Raw genomic sequence first — 20,343 nt, forward strand, 5'->3', positions numbered from 1 at the left:
ACCTGAGTTTAAGTTAAACCCGACATCAGAATACGGGCCAATGAGTGTGCACATTAATCATGCTATAATACACACATGCAGAAATGTGACATACAAGCATTTTGCACAGCTATACAGGCTGCTACCAGTATGACAAAGCATAGAGATTGATCATAAAGTAGATTTGTATGATAGATGGCACATATAATCAATAGAACTAATCATAAAAATCAGATCTACAATCAATTACCTACACACTGTGAGAAGAGGGCCTAGGATAAGAGGCATCAAGGCACATCACACAAAGTTTAGCAATCAATCTTTTGCCTTTTTTTTTACAACTGATTACACACAATCTTCAATGCAATGAAGCATAAAAATCAACCTTGTGATCAATTGTTGAAGTTTTGTAAAACTGGGAACAAGTAGTAGAGGCATAAAACGAACAATTTCTTTGGTAAAGTTAAACAGAAATCATGATTAACCATATATTAATTTAGTCAGCTGATGGACTGTAGAAAAAACAAAAGCTGCTTGAGAATCAAAGAATACACTATGTCCAATATCAATCTACTAGCATCATAAGGTGGAAGATAGGGGGACATGCCCTCTCCCCAACATTTTTGGGGTCAACCATCAAACCCATTCCATTTATGAAGGCTGCATGTTGCTGCTTGTCATAATGAGAATCCACCACATAAGCCTTTAATAACATTCATTTGGCTTAATATCTGCTACACATTACATTAAAGGCCTATTATCGATGGCAAAAATTCACAGGTCCCTACCACGGGAGAGGGCAACCCACGCTTGGTCAGTGTCCCATAACTTTCAGAAGCTGATAATGCCCATGATGCTAGCTGGAATTAAATGAGTACAAGCAAGATTAAATTGAAAGCTTAAAAACATCCAATCAGATGCCATTCAGGAGCTGTTTCATAAAGCTGTCTGTAAAGTTAAGCATGATGTTATGAACAATTGGTTTATGAAGTGCCAATGTGCAAGCAAACATTTTTCCTGATATTTATCAAGTGCCAATGTGCAAGGAAATATTTTTTTCCTGATATTTATGAAGTGCCAATGTGCAAGCAAAATTTTTCCTGACATTTGAACACCTAACAAGATTAATTTCATTTGTTTTATCGAAAGAGATACAATACATGTACCTTACACATAAATATGTGTCTTTTACCTCTTCTGAGTCAAATTTCTGACGTCAAACAGACCTCTGTGGTCCCAAGTTATGGTACTTGGCCATTATTAACTTAATGATCGAGAACCACACATGGCTTGCCATACACAAGTCGTTCATAACTTTAAAAGCAGTTTCATGAAACACCCACTGTCCACGGCAGAGAATAAGATCATCTCTCAGAATCTCAGAAAGGGGTAATCCAGACAACACTTATACCTCGGTCATATTTTCTCTACGGCGGCCGTACAGCGAGTCGAAAACCGCCGTTTTATTCAAACCACCTATGTAGCTGGTACAAGAAATGTTATAACGGTTGTTTTCGACTCGCCGTACAGCCGCCGTAGAGAAAATATGACCGAGGTATAAGATGCACTATCGTCTAGATGTGATGTCGCTTCCGTGCAGTTTACTCTGTATCATAATACTGATATTGATTATAAGCAAGATTAACACATGTAAAGGAATGTACAAAGCTCATGCAATAACTAAACCATTTTAACCACACTTGTCATGAATACAAGTTCAAGTAACTGTTTAAAAGCTACTAAAAATGTCAACATCACATTCATACATGTTGTGTCATGTACTTCCCAATGGACAAAGTATGGCAATTTATTATTGAAAGCTAAACAAAAGGGCTACCCAGAGGCACATCCTAGTGGGGGTGCACACCTATTTATTTACTTTTTTTCATTTATTTATTTTTTTAATTTTCATAATTATGATGATAATAATTAATTCTTTATGAAAAAAATAAATTATGTCTTTATTTTTTATTCTCATGGGAGAGAGGGGACCGACCTTGTAAGCCGGCACAACACAGGATCGTATCACAGTCTAATTTACATAAATTCCAGCATCATTAAACGTACTACATGTAACTAAAAACCCTACTAAATAAACAAAAATTGCGTAGGCTGATTGGGCTAAAGGCTACCGTTTCAAAAAGTGCTTACATACTTTAGCTTAAGCTTTTACAATAATTCCATATTTGAAGAGCGGTTGTGTCTTTGAGATAATAATACTGCCTAATTAACAAAATGTCTAAGCATTTTATATTATACAACATAAACTAGCTAAACTACCATAATACTCTTTAATACTTTATGAGTGCCATATCTTTATGTACATAAAGACTGCTGCATGTTTTGGTGGTGATTTTTAACCTGATTGCTAAGAAAGCACTGACTGATGGCTTGAGGTCCTCTGCGAGGGACTTGGTAATGAGGATTAATGCTTTTTCATGGGCACTAGCGCACCAAGTGGGAATCAAACCCAGGTCACTGGAATCAGAAACCTCCGCTCTTACTGAGCTACAGCGCCTTAGATGGATACTAGAGGTAATTTAAGGACATTGGGGCATGGGCTAACTACGAACCAGTCAATTATAAACAATCATTAAGTATTAAATGTGAAGCTTTTTGCTGATAATACATTGTAAACATACCAGGCCCTCGTTGCATAAAAGTTTGCCATTGTGGTAACTTTGCCATCCAATTGCAACTTGTCTGGGATCCTTGATTTTGATTGGCTGTTGATCAGCGTTACCATGGTAGTTACCACTGGATGACAAAGTTACTATAATAGTAATTTTTCTGCAACGGGGCCCAGCTTCAAAACATAGGTCATTGCACTATTGATCCCTGCACCATGATACTGTATTGTTTAATTGACAATCATTGATAAAAAACAAATTACGAATTTCTACTGTTAATACACTACATGTAGGTGGGCATTTGATAAGCTGTTTGGAACGTTACAAACGACTTTACGCACAACTGGAAGATGTTCTTAGGTGCCAAGTCGGCTTCATAGGGATATATGACTTAGGGAGTGTTGCAAGAAAAAATTTGCAATTGATTGCAGATATTCTGTTGCAATTTTACAATTGATATATTAATTTGAGCTAGAGTAAATCAATTGCACTCCTTGTTTCAAGAAGCAGATTAGCAATCAAACGCAAATTTGCAATCAATTTCAAAAGTTATAATTGATTTAGGGACCGATAATGGACTTGCAAGTGATCGCAAGTTTTTTGCAGCACTCCATAAGGACAGTAAAGAGTCAGCTGTCTTGCATAATGTCACCCACCCACCAGTACAATTACAATCCAAGTCAAGGGCACATAACAGAATAGAATTGACAAGCAATCCTGGAGGCCGTTTCATAAAGCTGTTCGTAAGTTAAGAGCGATTTTAAGAACTGGTGATACTATCTTGTGGTAAATGATATTCACCATCAAATGTTCATTGGTGATTATTTAGCGCGTAAGAAAGGATCACCAGTCGTTCTGAAAGTCGCTCTTAACTTTCGAACAGCTTTATGAAACACGCACCAGGTATTCTTATATTGCAGATTATAGGAAGGAGCATTCCTTCACAGCAGATTACACATGAAATATACAACAGAATACAGACCTGTACCAGCATACAAACAATTGATAAGATGTCCGCAACATATATGTTGAACAATGAAATGTGAGACATGTACATTAGGTTTGGTTTGGTTTGGTTTGGTTTGTTTGTAAATGGCAAAGTGGTACGGAATATAGTTGAAACCTGTTGTAGACATATACACTCAACTGCCAGTTGAACTGGATGAGTTGAAACATTGAGAAATATCATTTTCTCTGGCTCAGAATTGATACATAACTTTTCATTTGATCATACTGTATAAAAATGCAGGTTTCTGCATACATATGATATCACATGATCAATTAACTGAAACTTGAAACACTGACTGAGAATAGAATACTAGGTCCCCTGTAACACAAAGCTAGGCGATTGTTGTAAGACTGATTGTAAAATCAATTGTAAGTTTGATGGTAAGATTGATGTTAACAATTGCTTGTACACCGCAGTCAATGTAATCAATCGTAAAAATTTGTTCTACAATCATTGCTAAACTTTGTGTTACTAGGGCATGGATTCAGACTTTTGCATGAAACAAGCATCACCATATAAATGTAGTGAAAACAAATATAATGGCTCGAGAAAACAAATTTTGGCTTGCCATAGTCCATTTGGTAGTAAGAAACCACTGATAAGGGATAGAGCAACAACACTCTTTTGAGGCCACCAGAAACAAAGGTACTCTGAAAGGTCTAAAGTGCACACAAAGTTCCTCACTATTTTCTCTTGCGAGTGCATGTTGTTTCTTAATACATGTTAGTATGGTCCCATATACTGTTGTGTCCTGTAACTTCAAGGTCTTGCGTTGCCAGCATGAGACGAGCTCTATCCAGTTTATTTTATATCAATGCAAAAAAAACATGAATGGAATGCTGTGCGATTGAAAGGTAGTGAAACAAGAGTTGTAGAAAATGGTCCAAGTAAAGGTGATACTATCTTTCCATTGCAAATACATTTCAACGCCGTAATTGTGTGATAACACATTTTAGTATCCACTCTCCAATTATTACTTTCCCCATTTCATTTTGTTTAATAAACTCTACCATGAATCATTCCTTGTAAATTATCAAGCTATCAGATCTACCCGCTTATTTTCATATTTTATATTGTATAATTAGTATCATTTACCTCAACTGCAATGTTGTGAATTAGAATTACATAATACATGCATTGATCGATAGAAGATAGATATGATATCTTATCCCCCATCTATGAAGGCAAGCTGAATAATGTATATAATACACATTTATTAAAGTAAGAAAATGAGTTGATAAAATACAATATATAGTAATTTAAAAGGGGACAATGGTTTTGTGATGCTCTCCATCGAAGTGTAAGCTAAAGTCTGCAAAGAACGAAAATGTGCAGAGCGTTAAGGGATGCTAATCTTCATTCAGGATCTAAAAATAATTTTTCTTTAACTGCTAATACTGTAATCATAATTGTAAACCTTCAGGTCAGACAAGAACGAGCTAAGATTTTTAAGCTAATCGGTTATTTTTAATTGCTGTGATAATGACGACAATAGTCAATAAGCATCCATACGGACCCTTAATATCACTGCAGGCATGGAGTGAAAGGTAATCACCTTTATATTGCAGAATATTACATAAATTTCAAAAACAAGTGGTTTAAAATAAAGATTGTCTTAAATTTTTTTAGATGCTCCTGATCATTGTTTTCAACAACTATAAGGAATGTGGCTTTGTGTAGGGCTTACATGTCCGTTTGGCACTCTGACAGCACCGCACATTCTCGTAATATACTCCCTCACTTACATCCGCTCGATGAGACTACCCACCCACTCCAACAGGTTATTTGGCATAACTGCTATTAAGGAACTGCAGCATTTATATCACCATTGTTTCTTAATCTTCATCATTACTGTTCCATTCTCCCAAGCCGATTTGATCCATGATGAGAGGTCAAAGGTCAAAGTTCAGGTCAAGATAGCTTGTCTCTGTTCCATTGGATGGATTGAGGCACTTTCATCTCTTTCCTGGCTTCTCTGGTCAGCAGTAGAAGGCAACATGTCCACTGGAATTAAGGCCTTATGACGGAAATATTCCTTGAACCTTGCGACAGCATATTCCTGTTTAAATAGAAATCCCACAAATTAATATACAAGGCAAATGAATGATGATATTTCATTTACATAATAATTTAATTCAATTATTCTTCTTTATTTTTAAAACCTAATATGAGACAAACACTTCACACATTAATGACCAAGACGAGTTTGAAATTTTAATGTCAAAACCAGGTTGCGCAGAAAAATGGGACAAAATTGGTTCGTGATACGACGCTCTTGCATATTCGACAATTGGCTCATTAGCATTTCTTTTGTATTCTTTGTTAAGCTTCTCTCACTGATCCCTGAAATGAGAGTGGATTCAGATTCACACGTAAGTTTCTGCGCAAATCATTTCTGATATGCCTCAATATCTATTGTTTGTAATCTGCTACGCGTGAACGATTTGCTGAGCTCTTCGTTTCAAATGAGAGATAAGTTTGCACTCTTGCCAGGAGTATCAAATTTATAGTAAAAAAATACTTGAAAATTGTAAAATCTATCTCTGAATACGGGTTTCCTTTTTTGTGGGACGCACAGTATAACACAGTTCTCATATAATGTTCCTATGCACTTACAAGTTTTATTACCATGGTGGTTGCTTCGTAGGTATGATTCATAGTCTTCCACATCAGACTCATCAAAGCAATGACAAAAGCTAAAGCCACGCCCTAGATTATACGATGGGGGGTGGGGTCCAACTTGGTAGTAAAGTCTTAACTCTTTACGTGCCATGAACACATATCTGTGCATCCACTGGAGTGCCATGAACACATTTTCGTGCAATGGTCATACAGCTATTGTTACATTATTACATTTTGAGGAGTGCATTGCATGCATGAGTGATTCCATTGTTCAGTTCACTTTATGGTCAAGAGGTTTAAAATTATTGTCTCAGGATTCCCTTTTTTATAAATTAAACAATTAAATATAGACTCTTTGAAAAAAAAAATGGCACTCGCTGATTACAGTGAATGGCACATTAACCCTAATTCTCCCGGGGAGGCCATAATGGCCCCCCTCGACAATTTTCGCGATATATCTGCTGCGCAAATTTTTTGACCTCGCCGCTCAGACTTTTTACTTTCATATCTCGCGCAAATTTTGAGACCAAATTTGTGACGCCCTGGTACGCGGTTACGACATTACGCAACATTATGTAATGCATGTCAGACCCCAAATTGCTCATAAACGTGATTTCATGTACAAATCCAATGCAGATTGTGTATTAGCCAAAATTCATAAATGCATCATTATTTCTACTTTTACTGATTAAACTTAATTAATTTTGCTTTGTTTATGATCAGAATTAAATCTGGAACGATTTCCATCGAAAAAAAAAAAAAAGAAATACATAAGAAATTAAAAAACAATAAAATACATAAGAAATCGGTCTTGGTACCAGAATTGTTTTCATTCACAATTGTTCGGAATGCTATAAAGAATATTTTCACCAAAAAATAGCATTCTAGGAGCTTTATTTAGTGAATCAGAGCAATAAGTATGATTTCATGAATAAATTAGCATAATTAATTCATATAAAATAAAAATGTATGAATTCAGTGAAATTTACCAATGCAACTGCGTAGATTACGTCATTCTCCACCATCATGCAAATTTTCGTTGTGATCGCGCAATCCGCGGCTGAGATCTTAAGGGGGGGCCATAATGCCCCCCCCCCCCCCCCCCCCCCCGGAATGACAAGAATCAAAATACCCCGGGAGATTTAGGGTTAAGAGTTTAAATTTGCATTTTAAAAATGAATGATATTTACCATGTATCCAAAGGTTGTGTGAGATATCTTGGCTTGTACGATAGACCATAGAGCCCATAAGAAATGACTGACAGGACAGAATCTACACAGAGGGAATATTAACAAGTAATATTGGATGAACTTTAGTGGTATATCAGATATATTACATTCATCAGTTTGAATAATGCACAAGTCAGAGAATACAATATATTTGATATAGTAACATGACATTTGCTTCTGCAAAGATTGCTCCAGGCTGTATTTTGTCTAAGATGTACAGTTGTAATAAGAGGGTTTAATGTTAGGTTTAGAGTAGGGTATAGTGCTTAATCCAGGGTTCCAGGCATCATTGCACATTGCATGGCATTGCTTATTGCGCACGTTGTCTATTTCATGCAGTTCAGTTGGCTGATGGCCCTGCGAAGTTGAATATTGTAACAACATTGTACTCTTTTGTTCTCCATTCAACAGGTAATATAAAATACTGAAGACGGGTAATTTGCTAACAATATTGCAAGCCGGCAAGCAAACCTCTCGAAGAATATTTAAGTAATACAAGTTTTATTGTATCGAAATGTGGCTTGTACGTTGCATGTGTATCGATGGGTATTATTTCATTAGTTTACACATATCATGAAAACCAAGAAAATCAAACATAGCTAGGTTTCTAGCCAATCAGAAGTGTCCATTCATATTCACAGTTCACACACAATTTCATGCAACAGGACAATCAATCACATCTTGACCAAAACCAACCTTTTCACTTCCTGCAGAATAGCTTCTTCTTCATCCGCCGAATCACCATGGCAACTTGGCTGGTACATGCCCATCTGACGGCTGGCTGCAATGTAAGCTCTGATGAAGGTGAGCTGCTGCCCTCTAGAGGGAAAATCCTCCGGTATCAGGGAATAGTAGGGTGCCTCCTTGATGCAGTAATTCATGGACCACTCCACAAAGTGATTCGCTAAATCAAATTCCCTATTCGAGTAAGAAAGATAAGGTATATCAGGTTAAATTAATAATAATTATACCTGCTCATATAGTGCTTAACACAATTTATCAGAAGTCTCTATTAAAGGGCTCTACAATAATACAGGATAATTACCCTGGCTTCAGCAGAGCAGCTGTTACGCGCGCTGCGTTTCAAGGAATAAATTCCTACTAGGTACCCATTCACCTCACCTTGGTCGAGTGCAGCACAATGTGAGTAAATTTCTTGCTGAAGGAAAACACACCATGGCTTGTAATCTAACCCACGTCCCTCAGATTAAAAGTCAGGAGTCATAACTACTAGTCGACGATGCCCCCAATAAAGTTGATTAGTTGCAGTAAACATTATATCATGAGAAAGTCTGTTTTCATTATATCATCCTAGATCTAGCTCTGGTAGCTACATAAACTAAACTAAAATCATGAATTCTAAAGCTAAAAACCGATCACAATGAAGATCGCCAAAACAGATAAGCACATGTGGGACAATGTGTTATTGTTTGGAAAAAGACCAGATAATTCGATGGGATTCCATGCTGTTTTGCTTAATATTTAGAAAGTAAAAAAAGGGGCCTAAGCTTTCGATCCATTGGCTCTCTTTTATTAGATAAGCAGTTTTCAGCAGCTTCTTTTTGCCATTGCTTAATATTTCTCAGCAATTACACAATATCTTCCAGAATCCTTTGGCACAGATATTTTATTTATACATACAGACACTTGGGTGGTCATTTTATTCGATTCTGCATAAACACTTTGTCAAATAAAAATTTGTTTAATTGAACTTGGATTAGACAATGTGAGATGAGACCGAATGGAAAGCAGGGTCCCATAACACAAAGGATAGCGATTGATTGATTGCATGATTTTTACGATTGATTGTACATTGTAGTCAATGCAATCAATCATAAAGATATTTTTCTATGATGATTGTTACGCTTGGTGTTACGGGCCCAAGGTATAGACCAAGTGGCAACCTGGATCCTGTAATACAAAGGTTAGAAATTAATTGTACGTTTGATTTTCACGATTGCTTGTATATTGTAGCTAATGCAATCTCTCGTAGAAAAAATGTTGTACCATTGTTAAGCTTTGTGTTGTGGGCCCCAGCATTCTTACCTGAAATTATAACTGGAATATTCATAGTCAATCAAGATCAGATTCTTCTCATTGGAGTTTTCCCCGCTGGTAAGAAGTATGTTTCCTAGAATTAAAAGAAAAAAATCAAATAATTATCAATAATAACTAGTGTTGTTTGGGTTTTAACAGTCCTTTCACAATTTAAATATTATGCTTTTACATCGTGCTTAAAACATCAGATCAACTTCTCTAGGCACTTTGTAGCGTGACACGGCATTTGCTCCAGTCTTAATATCTCAGAGGGCACGGGCTAGGTTATATTTAGGATTGTAATAGAGTTCTTGATTCAGAAGAAGGTAAAGATAATAAGAAGGGTTTATTTCATGTTTGGAAAACGTGCAGATTTTCCATCAGAGCAATTGTCGCCGAAACAAATGTCACAGAAACCTTTGTAGATATAATTGCACTGGTCATCGGATCCTGACATGCCACACACAATGCATACACTTTCTTCACTCCCTGGGGAGCATTCCAACAAGAGTTTCCAAACTCACTCCACGGCATATTACCTACTATTTACTCCAAAAGCAGGTCTCCGTGACAAAACACTTCTAAATACGGCTTTCCTTTCATTGTAAGGATTTGTTCCCCCCTTCTCTCTCTTGGATTTGTAATTATTTTATGATTATATTTTTACATTTGTTTGCTAAATTCACATTTTAGCACATATTAATATGATTTTTTTATCAGTAACCAATTTATACAAGCAGTTGTGCTTCCTTTGACTCCTCCACAAGTAAAATATATTTTAATGTTAATGGTTTGTATAAATAATTTTTTTTTGTGGAAATAAAGTTGAATTTGAACTTTGAATATGAATTTATCTCCTGGGTAAAAAGTGGGTAAGTGTAGTCAAAGGAAGCTAGCTACGAAATATATAAAGATGAAAAATTATTTTGTAAGGAATAAAAACTGATTAGAACATGTCTTTTATGTCAGCTGCTCCTATGTTATGTCACAAAACCAAAATTTTGAAAATTCACAACTCTCTCAATCTTTGACGAAGTTTATCCAAATCTTCATCAATGTGTTTGGTTTATTTTTTCTGCTTTCATTAAAACAAATTTTACAGCAGCTTTAATTGATTATGCACTATATAAGCACCAGTTTATGATGATGATCATCATCACATCATCATCATCATCATCATCATCATCATCATCATCATCATCATCATCATCATCATCATCATCATCATCATCATCATCATCATCATCATCATCATCATCATCATCATCATCATCATCATCATCATCATCATCATCATCATCATCATCATCATCATCATCTGAGTGACCCAACTTAACAGGCATACTGCTTTCATGGGCATCCAATTTTCCTAATACGTATATTATATAAAACAAAGTATTGTGCATTTCTTTAAGTATGATACATCATCTGTATAATGTCTCATTTTTATGCTTTGTTATGTTTATTTGTGTATACTACTGATTTTGTATATTTCTTAATGGAAAATGAATAAATTAATTCAATTCAATCATCATCATCATCATCATCACCACCACCACCACCACCTCCACCACCACCATCATCCTCATCCTAATCATCATCACCATCCTCATCATCACCATCACCATCATCATCATCATAATCCCCCTCATCATCATAATCATCATATCAGTTATGCCAGGGTGAACTTCCCCTTTAAAGGAAGTATCATAAGAGGTCAATGTTCATACCTTCTTGGCAGTCATTATGACAGAAGACGACAGGGCTTTTAGTCTGTGATACCAGTCTCCTGAAAGGGGTTGAAATAAAAACGGTACATTAAGAATATCTTTTAATTCCACACATAATACATTTGTTGATCTTGAGACTTTAAGTCTGTCATCCCTTAACCTTCAGCCTACACGTAGGAAAAATAGTAGGACTTAAGATAACTTAAGAGTTATAGTTTTTACTATCACCATCATGAGCAGTCAATATTTGCATACCATATTATTATAAATCTAGTATTACTGTTAACAGTTTTAGGTGCGAAGTCAGCAACATATGGCACAAGAAAGGGTTACCAGTCATGTGTAGTAAAGTCAATAGTAATTTATAAACCGCTGACTGAGTGAAATCATGAATCTAAGCTGTAAAACATTTTCTTTTAAAATTAAGTATTTCCAGGGTTACCAGCTTTTCAAGGGTTACCAGCTTTTCAAGAAAACAAAATTCCCTGATGAAGTTTAAAAATTCCTTGGTAATTATTTAAACCCATTCCCACTTTCGCATGTTTTCATTCAGTAAAACCACCCGATCACAACCTGACATTGAATTGTGTCAGGAAACGGTCCAGCAAGTGAATGACACCAAAATCCTTGGAATCACAATTCAGGATAATCTTAAATGGGATAAACATGTAGATGCTATTGTCTCTCGTGCAAATCGCCGTATGTTCATGTTGCGATCGTTGAAGCCATTTTCTTGCCCTCCTGAAGACATGATATTAGTATTCACCGGTTTCATCAGACCAGTTTTGGAATATGCATGTCAAGTTTGGCACAGTTCCCTCACCCAACAGCAGGCGAAGACCATCGAGGGCGTCCAGAAACGTGCTCTGCGAATCATCCAAACGAATCAGTACATATCATACCAAAATGCTCTTTCTGTGACAGATTTGCAGACGCTGTCCGAAAGAAGGATTCAGTTGTGTCTTTCCTTTGCTCGTAGTGCTTTCAAGTTGAATGCAGTTCATCGATGGTTTGCACCTGCTGAACAACGTCGAGAGCTTAGGAAACGTGTCTGTGTTGAACCTAGAAGTAGAACTACTAGAATGAAAAACAATCCTGTTCCTTTTTTCCACAGACTGCTGAATGAATATGGACTGTAAATAGTGACACCTTTCTGATTGCATGACTTTGAGATGTTTTTTTTTTACTTACAATTTTTTGGCTTTTGACACTTTTTTATGAAAATTATGTCACCTCAGGGTTTCGTTTTACCCTGCACACCTACTGGTCTCAAAATGTATTGGAATATCAACTCTGGCGTAACTAGTTAACGTTTACATTTTACTTTTTTTTTTAATTGCTAAACCACAATTTTCTTACATAAAGGTTACATACATACTTATTTACCATATAATCAATGAAATGAAAAGTGAAACTAGTGGGTTTATGGAATGTAAATTAAAACAATAATAAAAAATACAAATTACTCTATACAATGCATTTATAAATAAATATTGGTGTTTATTACTGTTATTATATCTTATATAACTTATTCATTCTATCAGATGTTTCCAACGTTTGTTGACTTTATATACATGTACTACTTCTCTCTCTCTCTCTTTGTGCAATATCTCACATAAATAAGCCTACTCACTGGTTTTACGAATTTTAAGTGCAATTAGGGTCCATATAATTTGATATTCTGTTTTATATAAATGCTAGTTTTTCCTAATAGTAAAGTATTTTATTAATAGTAAAAGTAAAGTCCTAATGGTTTCCTGTGTGTACGATTTTGATAGTTTTAACTTTACTCATGAAATATTTATAAATCGTATCTAGTTTAATTTACAAGTAATAACTTAGTATTATTATTTTTTTCATGTTAATCATTTACAGGGTCATTTTCGTGGTGCACTTTGGATGATTGTATTCAAAGTTAATTTTCTACAGGTACCCCTTTTGGGGTGCCTGGATACATTACCTAGTTTTCTGTTTGAATTTCTCCTTACTGAAATTAAGTGCACTGCAAGAGTGACCCTTTAATTTAAATTCCTATGTTAATACTGTATATTGTTTATTGTCTTGTAATTCTTTTTATCTGTATTTCATGTTCATTTGTTTGTACTGTGAGACATGATGTTTTAAATAAAATCTATTTATCTATCTCATTTATCTATCTTGTTACAGTGAATTACATGTACTTTCAGTATAAAAACAATAGTGTAAAAATATTTAGTACCACCATAACCATTCATTTAATGGGTGTTGTTTTGATATGCAACAAAATATAACAAAGTCTGCTTTTGACTTTTGGGCCGATCAAAATTCCTTGATTTTTTCTTTCATTTGAGGTATTTTTTTATCAAGGTCCCTGATTTTTCCCTGACTAGAAAAAGTTTAATAATTTTCACCGATTTCCCTGATGGGCTGGGAACGCTGTCTGCTGGGCATGGTTGCTCAGTGATAGATCTGTTGCCTTATGAATGGAAGGCCATGATTTAAATCCTTCCCCTCTGCAAAGTCCTATCTGAGGTTTAAAAAATGGAACTCTCTGCATTCTTTGTGTGTATCAAAATTGAGAGGGGTAATAAAGATATATTATGGCATGAATGGATTAGCTAATAACTCTCTGTCCTTTGGTGATTTCAACGAGTTATGCAATGTTCTCATTTGTCATTTTTATTGCATATTACACAAATTCTTCATACCAACCAAGGTCTTTGCCCCTTTATAAGTTAAGACTCAAGATATATTTTATTCAATTTCACGGTGGCCTAGCTGAGACTTACTTGATAAACCTTCTCTCTGATTCAAGGTCAAAGGCCAAGATCTGTTTCATGAATTGTTGATTAATGTCATCTTCGAAAGTCAGCCCTAAGGCTTTGTTGAACCATCTGAAATGAAAAAATATATATATATACATGTATTATATACAAAGCGAATCAATGAACAAGTGTTATCGGCATGAAATTCACAAAGAATAATAATACTAATAGTCAGTTCTTGTATAGCGCATAATACATTATGAATAACGTTGTCTCTATGCGCTTCCAAAGGACTTGGATATTATTACCCCGGCTTGAACTGGGCTACCTAGGCGCTCAAGCATTAAAGGAATTTCTTCCTACCGGGTACCCATTCACCTCACCTGGGTTGAGTGCAGCACATTGTGGATAAATTTTTTGCTGAAAGAAATTACGCCATGGCTGGGATTCGAACCCACGACCCTCTGTTTCAAAGTCAGAAGACTAATCCACTGGGCCACAATGCTCCACACAAAGAATGGGTCAAAGAGGAGTTTTGATTCCTCCGTTTCATAATGCATGCGTGCAGATTGGGATATTATTGTGATGTCCATCCTCCTACAAGTTAATCCCAAAAGATTGGTTGACCAACCCCAACCCAAGATATCAACTCTGTTTCGGAGTTAATAGGAACTCCATTGAAACACTGCAATTTTCATAGGATATAATTCTTTACATCAATCATTCTCTCCTTATCTTGGGAATCAGTTTGTTTACTCGTTCCACTCTCACTCACAACCCATTTTACCTTGTATACTAAATGTGATATTGAATGTTGGTGGGTGCATATATTATGAAATGCACAAATTAGAGACTACCAAGTAGTAAAGAATGTGTGTGCCAATGCCTTCCCATCCCCTCAGTACATCTCAAACACCCTGACCTTTAGGGTAATAAGAGTTTAAAAAGTCATATTTTTGGTTGTCTTACTTGTCTAGCATGGTATCGAGCCATCTTGGTACTTTACAGAGCGGGAGCTGAAGCTGATGAAATCCAGCTAACTTGCCAGCGATGATTGTTGAGAGTTCTGGGTCTGATAGCTCATCCGTCCTCAAGGCACGTGACTGTATTAAAAACAAACATAAGGCAAACAGGATGTATGTAAAAGGCTAAAGCTGGGGTAATAATATCATAAAATGATGTGTGTTATCCAAATAGTGTTTAATATTATAACTTTGTCACTATCATCATCAACATCATCACAATCACCATCATCCTCACCATCAATATCATCACTATCATCATCATCATCATCCTCACCATCATCCTCACCATCATCCTCATCATCCTCACCATCATCATCATCCTCCTCATCATCACCATCATCATCATCATCATCACCATCATCACCATCATCATCATCATCATCACCATCATCATCCTCACCATCATCATCCTCACCATCATCATCATCATCACCATCATCACCATCATCATCCTCACCATCATCATCATCACCATCATCATCATAATCATCAACATCATCATCATCATCACCATCATCATCATAATCATCATCATCACCATCATCATCAACATCATCATCACCATCATCATCATCATCATCACCATCATCATCATCATCATCATCATCAACATCATCATCATAATCATCATCATCAACATCATCACTATAATCATCATCATTGGTATTGTACAAACAACTGTGTACTCATGCATAGAACCAATGAGACTCAATGTAGTGTCCATTCAATACAGAATCACATTCCTGTGGTAGAACATGATAGGTTTTAATCACATTAACAGGCCTGGGCTGGTATCCCATTCAAAGTATTGATTGACTACCGGGTACTGTAAGTATCAAAGTAAATTACTAAGCACAGTGCTTATACTCGTATCCAATTCACTTCAAAGTATTTTGTTTCATAAAGGCCAACTTAAAGCAAAATACTAATAACCATTGTGATGTCAATGGTGAAAGTAAGCAAATCTTTATGATGTCATAACTTTCTTATTTTACATCCGATTCTGATGAGATTTTTAGTATGCTTGATTTTTCCCTTTTTATTCAAAATTTTCAGATCAAACTTTTTGTTGGGGTGGACTTGCCCTTTAATGGTTAACATTAATGTGGTAACAATCTCAAAATAAGTTCGAACAGAATCCAATAAAATTACCACCAAAATGTTTGTATACAGTGTACATGTATAAATACAAAATTTTTGCAAAATGGCTCTAGAAGAAAATACATAATTACTTAGAAATTAGCAAAATAAACACAGAATTCCATCAAATGTCTGGTGTTTTTCCAAGCAATATTAATACACTGTCCCACATATGTCTTTTTGTGTTAGTTATCATCGGAATTATCGGTTTTCAGCTACGATTTCCTGATTTCACAAAGATAAGTTTACAATAAGGTACCAGTTGTAGATCAATGGCAATATTGTGACCATTAACCTTGATTTTAATAAAAGGTTTTCTCATGAAATAATTGTTTGTTGCAACTACTTTCTTTTACCTTTACATGTACATGTAAATAAAATCCTGAAATTTGATGTGTGCTGTTTTTAATATTTTGATTTAAAAAACAAAAAGGAAAAATGTGCAGACACTTTCATGTGACTGAAAAAATTAACCATTTAAGTTTGATGCAGTCAAGGATTCTAAATGTCATCACATGTATGGACTTGTTGACTTTTTGATGCACTTTCAGGGGCATTTTTAGGGCCTAATTTTATAGGGTGCAATTTAACATGTATCAGAGTGACAGAGATACAGGAAAAAATTTGATTTTACAGCTCACATTAAAAAAAAATCAGATCAATGTTATTAAATGTAATTAAGAGTGTTGATTATATGCTCTGTTGTATAGCTCTATAATAACATGTTGACAATAGATGGGTGTGCACCTGTTGTAGGACAGGAATAGCATTAATTAGATTCTTGATGAGTCTCCAAGAGTTCAATTGTCTAGTTCACTTTAATGTACATATATACATTGGAGTTGTAGCAAGAAACACATTTTGCAAGCTTAATAAAAGGACAAGTCCACACCAACAAAAATTTGATTTGAATTAAAAGAGAAAAATCCAACAAGCATTAACACTGAAAATTTCATCAAAGTCAGGGCCCGTTGCATATTAAACTTTTGCCATAAAAAACTCTGGCAAATTTTTTGCCAGAGTTTTTGAGTGTGTTATTTTCAATGGCACATTTTTGTTTGCCAGAGTTTTTTTGTGGCAAAAGTTTTATTCAACGGGCCCCAGATGTAAAATAAGACAGTTATGACAGTTTTGCTGAATTTCACAGAACAGTTTTATGCATATCCTGGACGGTATGCAAATGAGGAGACTGATGACGTCATCCACTGACTATTTCTTTTGTATTTTATTACATGAAATATTCTAATTTTCTCCTCATTGTCAAGTGAAACAACGATTAATACCTCCCTGAACATGTGGAATTAGCATTGTTTAATACAATATGGTTCAGTAAAGTTGGTCTTTATTGTCAAATATGTAAAATATGAAATAATGGATAATTCAAACAATAGAAAGTCAAAAGGGGCCTAAGCTTTCGATCCTAGCAGAATCTTCGTTGGAGGCAAAATGACAAACATATAAAGTGGAACAACCAAATTCAAACAAAGAACAAAAGAAATAGTGAGTGAAGGACATCATCGACTGTCTGATGTGCATGTCAGTGAACTGCATATCACTGTTTTGTGAAAAATTAGCAAAACTTTAAAATGTCATAACTTTCTTATTTTACATCCAACTTTGATGAAATTTTCAGCGTAATGCTAGTTTGATTTTTCTCTACTTATTCAAATCAACATTTTTCTGAGGTGGACTTGACCTTTAATAATAATATGAATTTTCAATTGATAAATACAGATCCATACATAATTTGTTTAATAAGTGACTTTCTTTCACAATCCGTAAAACTACATCATCACCATCACCATCATAATCATCATCATCACCATCACCATCATCATCATCATCACCATCATCACCATCATCATCATCACCCTCATCACCATCACCATCATCATCATCACCACCACCACCATCATCATCATCATGATCATGATCGTCATCATAATCATCATCACCAACATTGTCTCCAATTCACCACTAGTCCAGAATGGACCTTGTATGGAAGCTAAATTTCCCAAAGCTAACACAGAATGCCTCCTGACTCCCAATCCCTAACCAAGCACCAATCCTCTCATCTCCTTGGTGAAGATGGGAGATGAGAGGATTGGGAGTCAGGAGGCCCTCTATGTTAGCTTTGAGAAAGAGAGCTTTAATACACCGAGGTCCAATCTGGACTACACCACTACCATCATCATCATCATCGTCGTCATCACCATCATCAATATCATCATCGTCATCAACAGTCCAATATTTACAAATAAAGTAAACTCACAGGAATGAACTCTTCAAGTCGTCCCTCGCTGAAAACCCCGTACAGCTTGGGCGCCTGTCTCCTCTCCGACAGCAACGAAAAGATCACGGTGTCCAGAAGCGGCGTCTCTCCCTCAAAGAAAATCTCACCATAGACGCGGAGGAGGACCTCTCTTGGTTCGTCAGTGCAATTTCCTCGCTGATGATCAGGAATAGAGCATAAGTATAGGTAGTTACTAAGGCCCGCTCTGTATATCCATGGCATGAATGTATACATGTGGGGATAAGATAAAGAGGAAAGAATTGCATGCAAGTAAAAAATTATTTCTACCAATTTTCTCTTTTTATTCAGCCTCCTGTTCACTGAGAGAGCTGCCTCAAGGTTTGTTGCAACAGTCCTGAATCAGATGTGGTCTTTGGAATGAAATATACTTTTAATTGAAGTTTTGGGACTTTCATGGTTTCTATGGTTTAGATCTTGATACTATATACAATTCAATTGATTTCAGCAAATTGATCTTTATGTAGGCCCTAGTTGCAGATGGATTGTTGATTTATGTATTGAATTGTTGATTAATGTATTGAATTGTTGATTAATGTATTGAATTGTTGATTAATGTATTGAATTGTTGATTTATGTATTGAATTGTTGATTTATGTATTGAATTGTTGATTAATGTATTGAATTGTTGATTTATGTATTGAATTGTTGATTAATGTATTGAATTGTTGATTAATGTATTGAATTTTTGATTAATGTATTGAATTGTTGATTTATGTATTGAATTGTTGATTAATGTATTGACTTGTTGATTTATGTATTGAATTGTTGACTAATGTATTGAATTGTTGATTAATGTCCTTTTCATTATTTTAATTTATCCTTTTGCAACTTTAATCTAGACATGTTATTTTCCAAAAGCAGCTGGGCCTGGTTTACAAGGATACATACCCATTTTCAGAATACTTCATTTAGCTTTGTCCACTAATATCAAGCCATAATTTCAAGATCGATAGAACAAGTGAATCTACATTTTGCCTACAAGGGTCCCTTGAGGTCATAGCCATCTTGTGCCTCGTGAGGACATCATTCAAAGAACACACCTTTCACATGACTGTATCCACAAACCATTGACTATCAAATTTAAGGAAAAAAAGAAGGTCATGGATAATCTGACAACCTTGTTGGCCAGTATCGGACGCTTGAAGAGTCGCAGCAACGTGATTCTCGGCTCCCCAAATAACGGCGAACTGTTCGACGGTAAACTGCAAATATAATGCTTGTTGTGCCTTTTGTCCAAACTGTGAAAGTGAGAAAGGGAAGAAGAATGCGGTTATTTTTTACTTTTGTACCATGCAGTAAAGTTTGTGATGCAGTATAGGAAATACATGACGGCGACAGACGGTTTCGCCCTCATTACAGTCCAAATCGCCCCTAAAATTCCCCCCAAAATGCATAATTTTGGGCGACCATTCTTTCTAGAGTCGCCCCAAGATCTGTCACAAACATGCAAGATTGTTTAGAATATCAATATGCCAACTATGGCAAAATAATATTTGCTTTTACTGCAAAATTGCATGTTTCACCCTAAAAAAGAAGCCCTTAAACTGAAAGAAATAGCCCCCCCCCCCAAATTCTGCAATTGCCCCAATATGGAAAAAAACAAAAAAGCCTCTAAAAATAAAAAAATTGTTCTTACCCTGATGTGATGGATAGTTTCCAATATAACAATGTACATGGAGTGACTAATTAGCCTAAAATTCAATATTCAAGGCTGCTTTTATCACATGGCACATTTCTATATTATGGTACAAAGGAGGAAAGGTGAGTAGTCTGCAAGCACAGACTCATATTTGATACTTCTACCAAAATATACCATGTCTAGAGTAAAGACTAGACGCCACAATCATTGGCCCGTATTCTGAAGTCATGTTTAACTTAAACTCA

At 35.6% G+C, this 20,343-nt stretch overlaps 1 protein-coding gene across 1 annotated transcript; it reads right to left on the reverse strand.

The window, feature by feature from the left end:
• Positions 1 to 1,122: 1,122 nt before the first annotated feature.
• LOC129268503 (choline kinase alpha-like) lies at positions 1,123 to 18,904 on the reverse strand. Its single transcript, XM_064104994.1, has 8 exons — positions 18,418 to 18,904; positions 14,950 to 15,083; positions 14,005 to 14,109; positions 11,237 to 11,295; positions 9,516 to 9,600; positions 8,166 to 8,387; positions 7,431 to 7,512; positions 1,123 to 5,677 (listed from the first exon to the last, which is right to left on the reverse strand). The coding sequence occupies exons 1-8, from the start codon at positions 18,670 to 18,672 to the stop codon at positions 5,525 to 5,527; spliced, it is 1,095 nt and encodes a 364-aa protein (XP_063961064.1). The 5' UTR covers positions 18,673 to 18,904; the 3' UTR covers positions 1,123 to 5,524.
• Positions 18,905 to 20,343: the final 1,439 nt, after the last annotated feature.

Source organism: Lytechinus pictus, chromosome 9 (assembly GCF_037042905.1).
Source record: "Lytechinus pictus isolate F3 Inbred chromosome 9, Lp3.0, whole genome shotgun sequence".
NCBI classification, from domain to species: Eukaryota; Metazoa; Echinodermata; class Echinoidea; order Temnopleuroida; family Toxopneustidae; genus Lytechinus; species Lytechinus pictus.